Here is a 14,027-nt window from a genome sequence, read left to right on the forward strand (position 1 = left end):
ATATCAGGAAGCAATATCAAACAAGAAAGCTTGAAAGAAACTGGGACTCTAATCTGGATTCCGAGTAGATAAAGGTCTCCCCGTCGGGGTCAGAGAGCAATCTGTTCTCTGTTTTGGAAATTCTCCCAACTGCTTTGTAAGTTGTCAGGCGAGCACCATGCAAATAATATGATTCCACAGCCCTTCAGTGGGTTATTCCAGTTTTTTGGATCATTAACCCTTGCATTTGGCATCTTAAAAAGAACAGTGCTCTGGTCAGAGACCTGAGGAGGAGGGTTCAAGGTCCAGTTCTACCATAAATTGTCTGGGTCATTCTGCACAAGTTGTCTAACTTCTTGGGGTCTCCATCTTTTTTTTTTTTTTCATTTATAAAATGAAAAGGGATGAACTTCACAAGTTTTTGTGGGTTTTCCAAAACCCAATTCTTACAGCAGGGAGTTGAAAAATTCTTCTTACTAAATCTCGAGGCCATAGCCTCCCACAACCAAGAAACTTCTTTGAAGGCTTATATTTCATTTTGAGCTACGTTGCTTTAGTCTCAATCAAGAAAGGATGTTTACTTTATTATAAAAATATTTTACGGTACAGACCAATCCATATATATAAATCTTCACATGTGCTAATTATTTAACTCAGCAATGCCACTTCCAGAAAGCTATTCTGGAGAAATGCTCCATGGGTATACAAAGATTCAAATATATGAATGTTAACTGTAGCATTTATCGACAGGACTGAAAAGCAGGAAATATTCTAAATCTATCAGTGGGCTAAATTCGTTATGGCAAATCCACACTCTACAGTCATTATGTCACTCGGTTTGTGAAAAAGAATAAATTGATGTGGAAAATGTCCATGGTAAAAGTCACAGGACAACATTTATTTTGTTCCTATTTATGCTTTTAAAAATTACAAATATGATATGTGCATTTTTAAGTATGTTTTTCTAAATATCCATGTTTGCCAGTGTATAGGAAAAAAGTATGAATGGATACCCAAATAATTGTTAAAAAGAGCTACCTGTGGAGAGGAAATAGGTTGGGAGGTTATTAAGGGAAACCAATCTTGCATCCTACACAGTTTTGTATCGCTTACATATTTCACCCTAAAACCTCATTTCACTAAATTTAAGATACCAATGATTTTAAAAATCAACATTAGATTATGTACCACTAAGAGAAAAAAAACTGCCAATAGAGCTATGAGTTTTAGGATGTAGTCCCATTTTGGATACATCAGAATGTTGAGGGTGGAAGGTGGGGAATATGTGCCTTAGGATCAATAAAATACAATATATAAGACTTGAGAAATTGTTACAGTATTTTTTAAAAATAACATAGGTGCTCTAGAAAGATGCACATCTAGGAAGATGTTTTATATACCAAATTGCCGGTTTTCAGGTCAGTAATAATTAAACATGACCATCCAGTGATCTTCTCTGTTTAAAATCTTTTTGATCTGTTTGGTTTCATTCCTTCTCTACTCTGCAGTATCCTGGCACTTCACAGAGGGCCAGCACGACAACAGAGACATGTTCTGTGCTTCCCTACCTGATCAACTTTACCTTAATTCCATTCCTATATTCTAAGCGTTAACGATATGATCGGATGTGAGCTGATTCGGGGGGACCTGGGCGGCTCAGTCAGTTGAGTGTCCAACTCTGGACGTGGCATCAGGTCATGATCTCAGGGTCCTGAGACTGAGCCCCGAAGCTGGCTCTGTGCCCAGCGGGAAGTCCGCTTGTCCCTCTTCCCCTCCCTCCCCCCACTTCCTCTCTCTTTCTCTCTCGCAAATAAAAAAATAAATAAAATAAAATCTTTAAAAAGAAAAGTGAGATGATCTGAAAATCTGATAAATTCTTAATTCTGTCCTTTGGATCAACAGAGCCATTGAATCCAATAAGCCTAGGACATGAATCTCTGGGACACCAATTAAAATTAAATGATACTAAGCTATCAATAATGACTCTTTGGAAATAAGCTAGGGAACCAATTTGTTTACCAAATATTTTAGCATGATATTTATCACATTTTTCTAGCCTCGTGGTAGATATTTGGTTCCAACTCTTACTTTACTCAAACAATATTTAAGGGAATATTTGAGAGACTGGACTGAGGTAAAGGTTGCTCCTTTTCTTCCATCCTTGGCTTTTCATTTTATCATAGAAGAAAAAAAATTTTTTTTCCTTTTTTTTCTAAAGATTTATTTTTAAAAAATTTTAAAAAAATAAATAAATAAAGATTTATTTATTTATTCATTCAGAGAAAGCAAAAAGAGAGGCAGAGACACAGGCAGAGGGAGAAGTAGGCTCCCTGCGGGGAGCCCGATGGGGGACTCGATCCTGGGTCTCCAGGATCACGCCCTGGGCTGCAGGCAGTGCTGAACCGCTGTGCCACCGGGGCTGCCCGAAAAAAATTTTTTTAAAGATTTTATTTATTTATTCATGAGAATACACAGAGAGGAGAGAGAGAGAGGCAGAGACACAGGCAGAGGGAGAAGCAGGCTCCATGCAGGGAGCCCGACACGGGATTCGATCCCGGGTCTCCAGGATCAGGCCCTGGGCTGAAGGCGGCGCTAAACCACTGAGCCACCCAGGCTGCCCATAGGAGAAAATTTAACAGATCAGCCACAGTTACTCCTTTTAATGAATGGCTTTAAAAAAAATAAATAATGGCTTTTTAAAAAAAATTTATTATATTCCTGGGGTTTTCTAATTGATTGATTATTGCTTTTAGTACACCCCAAAGGACAATGATGAACTGAAGAAAATTCTGTAAAGCAAGAAAACACCAAACAATAAACATTCTTGATGATTAAGCAACATAACAACCATAAAACAATTATTTAAACCTTTTTTCCGGGGGCGGGGGAGGTCAACAGTCTCCTACTGTATAGCTAAGACAACTTAGCCAAGAAGGAAAGATAGAGATCACTTAAAGCAGAAATAAATATCTCTCCTCGCTTATCAATAAGAGTTAGGAGAAGCGTACTCCTCAGGAACCGTTTGCCTTTGTGTTTTTTTGTTGTTGTTGTTGTTATTGTTTTTTTTTTAGAGATGAGACAAGTGTTTCCAGGTCAAGTCACTGTGGGCAGGAAAGGCACTGTGGGTATTGGCAAGCAAATGAGCAATAGACAGAGCATCCTTTTCGGCTTTAGAGTTAAAAATCTTAAATAAACCATCTCTCTTTTCAAAAATCTGGTCCTCTCAAAGATGTGCACCACACACAGCTTCCTCCTTCAAGGATTCCCAAAAGCCCAACCAGACGTGAGGACCAAATACTCAGAGACCTTACTCAGTATGCACAAAACACCACGGTGACTGATCGTTTCAGGAAGCAAACGGCATATGGTGGCATTTATATCCACGCTGAAGAAACTTCTTATCAACAAACAGAATTTTAGATGTGTTTGAAATTATCTAATCAAGCGTTTTCATTGAAATTATCTAATCAACCATTTTCATTTTATAGGAGGGAAAATTTAAAATTGGAGGGATCGTATGACTCAGACAAGGTCACTACTAATAAATGGCAAAAACCAAGACTTCCAGCTCCTAGTGCTCTTTCAATTATACTTTACTGCCCCCTTCTCTGAAATAAAATACAACAAAGTAATCAGAAGGCCTTAGGAGATGAGTATATTCTTTCACTTGACAACCACTGTATTTTTGGAAAGCACTGTCAAAAACCATGCAAATGCTCCGAAAATAAACCAAAGGACTCGATGGGACTATTGAAACCTGCAGAGACAGGAGCATCCCAAAGCCTAAGTGTGTTCCTGATATGCAGAACAGCAGAAAACACGTGTTTTAAGAGCTGTATACATATTACCCTATTTAATCTTCAAAACCACCCAAGATGTACGTTTTGTTATTATTGATACTTCAGTAATGTGGAAACCGAGGCCACAGACTGGGAAGTGGGGAGCCAGGACGTAATCCCTGGCAGTCTTGCATGAGTCTCTGCTTTCAATTATTATTCAAATACATTATTGCTCCTAATGCAAAGTACAAAAAGTGATTTTAAAAACCATTGAGAAACGATTTTAACTGCAACCCTTTTATTCACCAAACTTAACAAATCTGCTAATAGAGAAAGAACACTGAAGGTCAGAATTTTCTTATATTATATGACGCTCCAGCTAAAAAGAGAAGAAAGATTAAAGAGTAATAGGATTAAAATGGCAAAATAAGAGAACTAAGTTATTCACAAACTACACAACGAAGCTCCTGAGCAATCGATAGTTGTCAATATTCATGGTAGGATGTATCCCTTACATCGATTTCCCTGAACAGAAAGGCTGAAGGCAAATTCAAAACATCCTGTCTTAAGTTTAAGACTTTTCACTATTTTTTTTCTTTTTAAAGATTTTTTTTTTTTTAAGGAACCTCTACGCCCAGTGTGGGGCCCAAACCCACAGTCTCGAGATCAAGAGTCGCATGCTCCGCCAACTGAGCCAGCCAGGTGCCCCTCGCTGTTTCTTGAACAGATGCAAGAGAGAAAAAATAGGATGTGGGACGCACTGACATCGTGGCATCATTTAAGACGAGAAACGCTTATTAGTAAGACTATTACATTTATGTCATAAAAGAATATAAATCCACGTGGAGTAGGACCAAGCACTGGTCTGTTTAGATGTGAGCTGAGCCGGCTCCTTCGGGCCTCCCCAGAGGTGCTGGGAAATGGCTGCACGGTTTTATCTTAGACTCACATGCTCAGAATCTTAAAAAGTTCAAAGTCCAGGGCATAAAAATCTCCAACTCCCAATCCGCCTGCCGTTATTTTATATGAACTGTAAACTCCCTCAAGTTCCCCACAAAGCAGGGGCCCCCCGGAGCCCTATCTCACGTAAGATCACAGGCCAGTGCCCTTACGGGGTGGCAGTTTAGGGCTGTCACTGCCTTTAAAGTCAACGCGGCCTGATGCGAGCACAGTAAAAAGGCAAGTAAGTCAGCCTGATTTAGATCAGCTGCAGAGTCGTATCTACAGAACTTTCCTGATATAATTTTTAACTTAGCCTCCTGGATATCTGAGCTCGTGAGGCGACGCTCACCGGGAAGGATCAGTGGGGGAGGGAAGAGAGAGAAGCGAGAAACAGTGACCGTCCAGCGCCGTCTGCTCGTGCAGTGGAGGGGCTCGGCGTCCCCAGGTGAGGGATATTAGAGGGAGGCTTGAACAAAACGATGCGAGAGCCGCCCACACACAAACCAAGTGGGCAGGAACCCGGCAGAAACGGGAGGCCTGAGGCCGGCATGCCGCTCTCACCCTTGCCCTAAAAGCACGTGATTTCCTAGCTACAGCTCATCTTCCCGCAGAGTATCTTGTATCAGAGAAAAATGTGAGGCTCACGGAGCTCACGTGGAGTCACAGGACCACGCGGTCGAATCCTGACTGACTCATCGGAAGGAGAACACCCGCGGGAGAGGAGACGCATCCGCCCCAGACCCAGGGTGGGGAGAGAGCCTAACACGTCCCGCTGTCACTGGGAAGTGCAAGTGACAAAGAGGCCAGGCCCAGGGCCGTGGAGAGCCAAATTCATGGCTTCGGATCAGATTTAAGGAGTCTCTCTCCGTAGCTCGGTGACAGCGGTATCCAGAAATCATTTCACTGTGCACTTTAGAAAACCACCATTGCCAAGAACTGACTGATTGAAGTTCCTGCTCATCATTCACTCAGCCTCTGAACAAAGACCAGACTCACTCAGCTGAGTCAAACGAGTTGATTTCCTCCGATTCTTACACAAACCACGAGCAACGGAGAGCTTTTCCTCTCCGGCCAGTGATGCCAACAAACAGGCCCTGGGTTCCCCAACAGCCCAGGTCTCATTCTCTAGAAGTAGACCAGAAAGACCTCCTGACCCCAGAATGTCCTCTGATCTCCCAAACCATAAAGCCCTCCAGTCTCCCCATTTCCAAGAGGAATCTAATTCCTCATATCGCTAGAGTGGTTTTCCGACGGTCCCTCAACACACAAAGCCTTCTGTGTGAAGTGGCTCCTCCTTCCTACGAAGCTCAAGGACATATCTTCATGTTTAAAACAACTTTGTCGTATCTTTGAAAGTGGCAACGCTTTATTCTCTTGCGGACATGTGCCTTTGAACCCTCTCGGGTATCTCTCTTTATACGTCAGAAGCAGTTAATTCTCCTTCTCCAAAAGCTGTAGGGTAGAAATCCCCCACTTAGCGTTAACTGACAATCAGCAAAGCATGGAGCAGACCTACACGCGGACGTACCAGGGTGCACGGTGCAAGCACGTCGACGTGCTCACAGGCAGTTAGGCAAACACACATAGTGGTGCAGCTTCCAGAAAATGAATAGTTCAAATAACTAACGTGTAGTTATAATAATGTATACGTGCATGTACATTTAAACATGTGCCCTTATACATACATACAGATATTACACACACATTACAGTCTGTAAGATTTACCCTCACTTTGACTTTTGCATCTGTAAGGTTTCTAACCATGTTAGTAAATACATCATGCTCCTTTCTTTTTTTTGTTGTTTTTTTAAGATTTAATTTATTTATTCATGAGAGACACAGAGAGAGAGGCAGAGACCCAGGCAGAGGGAGAAGCAGGCCCCATGGAGGGAGTCCGACGTGGGACCCGATCCCAGGTCTCCAAGATCACGCCCTGGGCCAAAGGCAGGCACTAAACTGCTGAGCCAGCCAGGGATCCCCCATTATGCTCCTTCCTACGATCGAAAACACTTATAAGATTACATTTTCCTCTCTAGTAAATGCCCTGAGTTATGATCTGATTATCTTTTTTCCCTGAAAAAGATCAGATCTCTCCCTCAAAGCACTTCAGAAATTTAAGCGTTTGAAAGCGGAAGCAACCGTGTCAGAGAAATCAGCTATTGATTCTATGTGCAAATAGCCCTGGCTTCACTTTACAAAGTACTCTAAGAATCTGTATTTCGGATTTAAACTGCTCAAAATTCCAAAAGGTTCATGTAGGAGTTTTAAATTGGGCAAAGCACCTTTTGCACAGGCCGGTCTAGTCCTGATGTCCTGAATCTCTTATCAGCTGAGAACATCACTTCACGGCCTAGGATGCAACACGCAGTAGCAGGGTTAGAACGACATATTCACGTTAGATGCGCAGTGATAGTCTGAAAAGATACGAATCAACGTGTTAACCCCGAATATCTCACTGTGGATTTTTAGGTGACTTTTCCTGCTTATCTGCTTCTTCCATCTATCCCCAAAAGAACATCCCTGCTATTGTCTGTGTAATAAACCCACCGAATGAAAAAAGAAATCTACTCATGATTTCACAAACGTCAAAATATACAATGAATCCGTTGATTAAAAGTGTATATATACCAAGGAACAGATCTCTATCAAAATCTATTGTGAGGGCAGCCGCGGTGGCTCAGGGGTTTAGCTCCACCTTCAGCCCAGGGCGTGATCCTGGAGACCCGGGATCGAGTCCTGAGTCAGGCTCCCTGCCTGGAGCCTGCTTCTCCCTCTGCCTGAGTCTCTGCCTCTCTCTCTCTCTGTGTCTCTCATGAATAAATAAATAAAATATTTTTTTAAAAATCTATTGTGAAATCAGACTAGAGAAATCACATAGTGTGCACTGGAGGCCCCATCATAAAAAGCACCTTGGCCACCTGGACCCGAATTAAGACCAAGTGCAGGTAGTGAAGGTGTGATAAGGCGACCTTCACACAGAAGACAACGTAGCAGGAGTCTGTGCACAGGATCTCGTAACGGGCCTGGTCTGGGTCTGAACTCATCCAGGAGCGCGCATTCATCATCCACGTCAAGGTAACAAAAGGAGTAACGTGACATTCTGCGTGAAGTCACTCAATCCTCTGCGGAGCCTTGCTGCGGGACACTGAATCATCTGCACTCCCTTGTATTCCGAATGATGCAAACAACTAACTACTCTTCCTAGAAACCAGAGCAGAAGCGAATGGACTTGTCCAAAAAGCCTCCCTAGAACCGCCCAGACTCGAGCGTGTCCCCGCACGGCTCTCGCTCCTCTGTCCCTACTCGCACGGTGCGGGGCAGGCCGAGGTTACAAGCCAGAAGCTGGGCTGTTAGAAGGATGATATCTGCCTCTGGACCAGAATCTCAAGGAAGACCTTGCATAACGGGACCCCAATCTCTCTGCTACTGCGGGGATGAAAGGTGCTAACAGTGTGGAATCATGCTTTGTCCTTACTCAGAAGCACGTCTCATGGGGCCCTGGGCAAGACCACCTGGTTGCAGACTTCGTGTGTGAGCGCACTGAATGCAATCCCTTCTCACACGTTAACCCCCCGCGCACCCCAACAGCACAGAGTGGTAGGACATAGGCGGGTGGCGCCCCAACCCCCCCGAGAAAGTGCGTGCTTGCTCAGCTTTTAGTGCCTGTGTATTCTTGCGCTGCAGCTGGTCATCCGAGGAAGCCTCTCCACACCTGGGCAGCAGCCCGGCTCCAGGAGCTCTGCTCCACTCTGGGCGAAGCCCCACACTTACAGCCATAAATGCATTAGGACTGAGACACCCTGCTGAGGATGTGGCACTCCAGGTGTGGCCTTAGCTCTCACTTCACCGGCTCAGCTACTTAGGCCTAGTCTTCTCCACTGGCTTGAAGCTTTGGTCACACCATCGTGGGTAACACATCACATTATTCTTTCTTATAAAAACAAATAGACTCAAGTGAGCGTTCTGAGTCAGGCCACCCCTGCAAGCACCTGTCTCCCCCTCTGATTTAAGCGACACGCTTTCAATCCCACCCCACGGAGGGCCTCCCGTACTTTCAAGCGAGAGCTGGCCGGATGCCTCTCTTCTTTCCTTGGATTTCCCACCTTCCTCGCCTCCGCAGATCCCCGAGCATCTCAGGCTGCTGGCCACCACTGAGTCACCAGGAGTACAGCACTGCAGTACCTAGCTCTACCCGCCATCAACTACCGCCAGAGTCAGAGCACTGCACCCCGCACTTCCCACCCCACAGGAAAGCTCGGCTGTCCTACGGGGCTGGACCAAAAGGGGGAAAAAAATGTTTTTGTACTTCTAATGGCTCCCCTCTGAACCAGTGCAGCTGAAATCCCCACAGTTCTAGAGAACGAGGTACTGGAAGCACCGGTTCCTAGCCGGCTCTGCTCCTTCCGGCCAGCTTCTGAAATAACTGGTTATTCTGAAATAACTCCAATCCACTTAAGTGCAATCCAGTGCCAGAGTTAAAAATCGATGGTCGCACATAAAAGTTACGATTCAGTAAGGCATCACGCGTCTCATAACCGAGTGTGGACAGACGGGGCATGAGAGACCGCCGGGCCTCCTGAAGAAGCCCGCCGGGGAAGCTGGTTTGCTCCACTCCCATCGCCGCATCTCCCATTCTTCCACCCCACTCGCGAGCGTGGGCTGTGGTTCAGCCACCGGTGGGGCGAGCTACAGTCCCTTGCAGCAGAGCGGCAGCGTGATAATTTACAAGCACGCCGGGCAGCAAGCAGGGAGACTTTGCAGAAAGAGAGTTAGAGTCGGAGCCAGCGCTCAGACCGCAGGGGAAACGGAACGTGCCTCATCAGGACTGGGGACGTCTACCCTCCGGAGAGAGCACGCCGTCTGACACGGACGTCTGCCCCGACGCGTCCCGTGGGGCTTTTTTGTGGTTGTTGTGATGGTCTGTTTGTCTGGTGGGTCGGCCAGGGAATCTTATATAACACGTTCCTGTTTCAAAGGTGGCAACACGTCCGGCACTGCGCTCGTGGGAGATCCAGACGCCCCACAGCAGGTCCCGTTAGCCACCCCGAGAGATTTCACCTGGCCAGGTTTCCACACGATTGATGAAAAATCAAGAACTACCACCACCAGCAGGAGTGAAAGCGAGACTCGGTCACCAGCTTTACCCTGGATTCAAAAGCCACCAGCCTGGTGGTATGATTTTTAGGGATGTCGGAAAACCGTTTTCCTCCTGATTTTAATAGATTCCAGGAGCCTGACCTCGGGGGCGGGGGGCGGGGGGGGGGGGAACGAGTCTAGGTTCCTGAGCCGAGGCACACGTGAGCCTGCTTCGGCCCTCCCGGGGGAGTCCAGGACCAGGACCCTCGGCCCCTGCCCCGGGCCGCCCAGGACCACAACCTTGGCATCTGATTTCCTTAACAAAGAGGCAGGGGGTCTGCACCCCTTGTTCGGCCGGAGAGCGCACAATACGGCGGCGGCTGAGCAGCTTCCATTCACCGAGCTCAACAAGCCATGCGTATTATATAATGAATGAGCCTTTGCTGTGAACCCTTCCACCGGCAACACAGGCACTTTGTGCACGGTCGGAGCCGGTCTACGAGGTGCAGCCAGCCCTGAGGGCGAACGCGGACCGAGTGATGGATACGGCCGACGGCTTCCACACTCCACATGCCTTCGCCGGCACCCTGGTTTCTTTTTCTTTTTTTTTTTTTCTGCTCGACAAGAAATTATATAATAAAACAGGATTTCAGCTCCCTCTGAACTACACGGAGAACGTGCACACAGCGGCGAGCAAGCCCCCGAACGACGCTGGCTTTCAGCTCCATGTTCCCTGCGTTGCCTAAGAAATGGGGTTGGGGGGTGATGGGGGTGGGAGGAGGAAGAGGAGGGGAGAGGGAACCAGCCGTCTCCTGAAAATACTTACAGCCTCCGAGTCTTCAATCCCGTGCAGGTACAAATTGTCATACATGGAGGTCTGATGAGCCAGAGCACCTCTTTCAAGGCGAAAAGACAATTGCTACGGAAGCCACAGCTGCGGGCGGACGACAGAAAAGGCCCGTGGAAGCACCGCCTTGCCTCGTGGACCCCGGGGCTGGCCAGGCGGGCGCCGCTGCTGCCTCACATCACACCGCGGAGCTTATCCCCGGAGGCGCTCGAGCCCTGGCATCTTAGCTGCCTTCCCAGCACGGAGCATCGGAGAGCAGAAACCGTCCTCCAGCACGGCCTGGTGACTGAGCTAGGAAAGCGGCCTGTGATTGGCTCGGCCTCCCTGCTCCAGTCAGCTGGAGGAGTGCTCCTCGGAGGGAGCGAGAGCGGAGGGGCCTCGCTCGAGCGTCCTCCCCAGCGAGGAGCTGCTTCCTGTTTCGCCTGCACCGCGCGGTCCTGCAGCGCACGCTCCTCGGGGGCCGGAAGGCCGCCTGCAAAGTCTGCAAGGGCCGACTCTCGAACGCTTGAAATGCAACTGCCCACCCCCTTAGCCAAATTCACAACATGTGGGGGGGGGGGCGGGGGAAGCAAAGGAGAAGATCGTACAAAGACAGGCAAACGATGCTAATTTCTATCCAACATCTGTGCTTAACAGGTGCGGTTTAAGCCCAAAGGGCAAGAAGTCACTTAAAACTAAAACAAAACAAAACAAAAAAACCCCACCAAGGTAAAGGAAGAATGGATGTGACACAGATGGTACGAGTTCCTGCGGGAATTTCTACTGTAAAAGTTCCCAAGGTTCTCGCTGAAGCGTCTCGGCCCCACCGGCAGGACAGTATCTGTGACCCAACTAGTGAAGTTGAAAGAGAGGCCAACGGAAGCCTCTCAAAGGCCTCTATTTAGGCCCAAGACTGTTAATGTCTTTTGACTTTGACATCGTAACCGAGGCAGCTGGTGCTGTAGCCTCGCTCCTTCCCCCCCCTTTCTGCACATAGACCTGCGGCGGCCCTCCTACAGCACTGCGCGGCCCCCAAACCCAAGCGGAGAGGCCTTCTCGCCCCCTCTGCCCCCCACGCGCGAGTCCGTGTGCCGAGGCCGGTCCCACGGTGGGACTCACCGAGCCACTCCCTGCGCTCCGGCCAAGCGATGCTACGCCAGGAAGGAAGGGGTTGGTGATGGGCAAAGAGCGTGGTCTAGAGAAGCCACCTCGCCGGGCGGCAGCGACCCAGAAACTCGGGGCTCCGGCTCCAGCACCGGCTTCTCCGCCACCTGGCTGCAGCTCCGACCGCTCCCCAGGCTGCTGGACCGTCGTTTCTCGTTTCATTGTGGCTCGGGGGGAACCCCGAGGTGGCCAGGGCGACACAGATCCTTACGGGGGCGCCCTGCTCGGCACGGGATGGATGCCGGACTCAGGCCCGTCCTCCAGGCAGCATCTTCTGGGCCGCACTGGGCCGCCGTCCTCCAGCCGCAGTGCCTTGGCCACAGCACCAGTAGCCGGTCACCACCAACTGCGAGGGCGCCAGAGGGACGCGCCGTCCTGCGGGACCCCAGAGGTCACTGGGCCTACGCAGGGGAGGGTGGCGAGGAGCCCGGGGCCTCCGCAGGGTCCTTGGTGGGGGGAGGGGGACCAGCGGCTGCTCTACCTGCGACACTGTGGTCCTGGAGCAGGTCGTTCCTAGGTGGAGCCTGTCCCGTCCATACGCCAAGAGGACTGTGCCCGAGGATCCGGACGCTCGAGGCCTGGCGTCGAACTCCGTCGTCATAACTAACCATAGCCACACGATATTTTCGCCAGAGCCCACGGAAGGTTGAGGCAAGGGGCTCCTCTCTGTCCCTAAGATTCCCCGGATCACCTCGCCGCGTCACCCTCAGCTGAGAGTGGAGGGGATTCCTGAGCACCTGGGAGCAGGCAGCCACGGCGGGGGCAAAACAAGAGGCCGTCCACGTCCACGAGTCGCCCGGCTGAGACGACGGCTGCCTACGGGGAAGCCGGACACGGCCCAGCCCTCCCCTGCATGTCTGGGCCTCGGCTAATGTGAGGGTCCACAGGGTCGGGAGCAGCGAGGCTCGCTCAGGGACATCCCGACACGCAGGAGCCAGCGGGACGTCAGGAGGGAGGCACGGGATGGAACGGGACACCCGGGGCTCCTCCCTGCCGGACATCCGGCCCCGCAGGACTGAGCACAGATATGAAGCAGGGACAGCGACTTGCTCAGCCTCCCAGGACAGCAGCAGAAACGCTGGACTCAGAACTAAAAACAGCTATAGCGGCCGGAGAGCCCGAGCTCACCTGACCCAGCCTCATCCTAATACCGGGTCGGTTAAATGAGTGCATTGAAAGCCACACCTTTTCACCCTTGAACCTTCCTTCCCCACTCCCTTCTTCCTTCCCTTTTTTTTTCTTTTTTTTTTTTTTTTACGATTTTACGGGGCGCCCGAGGGACCCAGTCAGTGGAGCATCCAACTCCTGGTTTCAGCTCAGGTCATGACCTCAGGGTTGTGAGATCAAGCCCTACTGTCCCTCTTCCTCTGCTCCTCCCCTTTGCTCGCTCTTTCTCTCTCTCAAATAAAGAAATATATAAAATCCTTAAAAATATTTATTTTTAAGTAATGCCTGCTACACCCAGCGTGGGGCTCAGTCATTCAACCCTGAGGTCAAGAGCAGCAAGCTCTACCAACGGCACCAGCCAGGATCCCCTCGCCGCTCCCTTCTTGATGGGGTTTTCAAGATAAGGGATGAAAAACAGTGGGCACATTTCCGGGAGGAATTTGGTAAAAATAGAAACAGATCACTTTGGTGGGAAAATCCCCTCCCTCTCTCTTCGCATTTTCATTCTACAAACGGTTGCATCACAAGTCACATGGTCACCCACAAGCTGACAACAGAAAATGAGTGAAAAGATTCAGGAATCTGCCCTAGGGTTTAGGTCTACACAGAAGCAGCGCTGCACCCGCGGGCCACCTAAAGGCTTCAACCCAGGACTCAGGCTAGCCCCAGAGCTCCAGGGGAACCCTAGGGGAGCTCCAGCCTGGACTTTCCCAAAGGAACTCTGGGGAGTTTCTAGAAAAATGAACTCATAACTCCAAGAGAATTTAAAACCATCTTTGTCCAAGATTCTCTGAACTGAGAGCTGGCTGAGAAGTAGGGAGAGATCCCTGGGAGCTTCCTGGGCCAGGCTCGGGTCATCTCAAGTCCCTAGCTTTTATTTAAAAATATTTTATGTATTTATCCATGACAGAGAGAGAGAGGCAGAGACCCAGGCAGAGAGGGAAGCAGGCTCCATGCAGGGACCCGACGCGGGACTCGATCCCGGGACCCGGGGTCACGCCCTGGGCCGGAGGGAGACGCTCAACCTCTGAGCCCCGCAGGCGTCCCAAGTCCCCAGCTTTTGATGAAAGGGCCTCAGGATTCCAGCAGGTCTA

General features: G+C 49.1%; 1 protein-coding gene across 2 annotated transcripts in view; it reads right to left on the reverse strand.

The window, feature by feature from the left end:
• LOC119864503 (calcium voltage-gated channel auxiliary subunit beta 4) overlaps positions 1-14,027 on the reverse strand; it is a 221,211-nt gene that overhangs the window by 118,092 nt on the left and 89,092 nt on the right. The window contains exon 1 of one of the 2 annotated variants that reach the window (XM_038565203.1): positions 10,603-11,022. The exons of the other annotated variant lie outside the window; for it this stretch is intronic. Within the exon in view, the coding sequence (XP_038421131.1) occupies positions 10,603-10,647 (45 nt within the window). The 5' untranslated portion in view covers positions 10,648-11,022. Of the gene's footprint in view, positions 1-10,602; positions 11,023-14,027 lie in introns of those variants that run through there. 2 annotated transcript variants of the gene reach the window in all.

The sequence above is a fragment of the Canis lupus genome, chromosome 19 (assembly GCF_011100685.1).
Source record: "Canis lupus familiaris isolate Mischka breed German Shepherd chromosome 19, alternate assembly UU_Cfam_GSD_1.0, whole genome shotgun sequence".
Taxonomy (NCBI): Eukaryota; Metazoa; Chordata; class Mammalia; order Carnivora; family Canidae; genus Canis; species Canis lupus.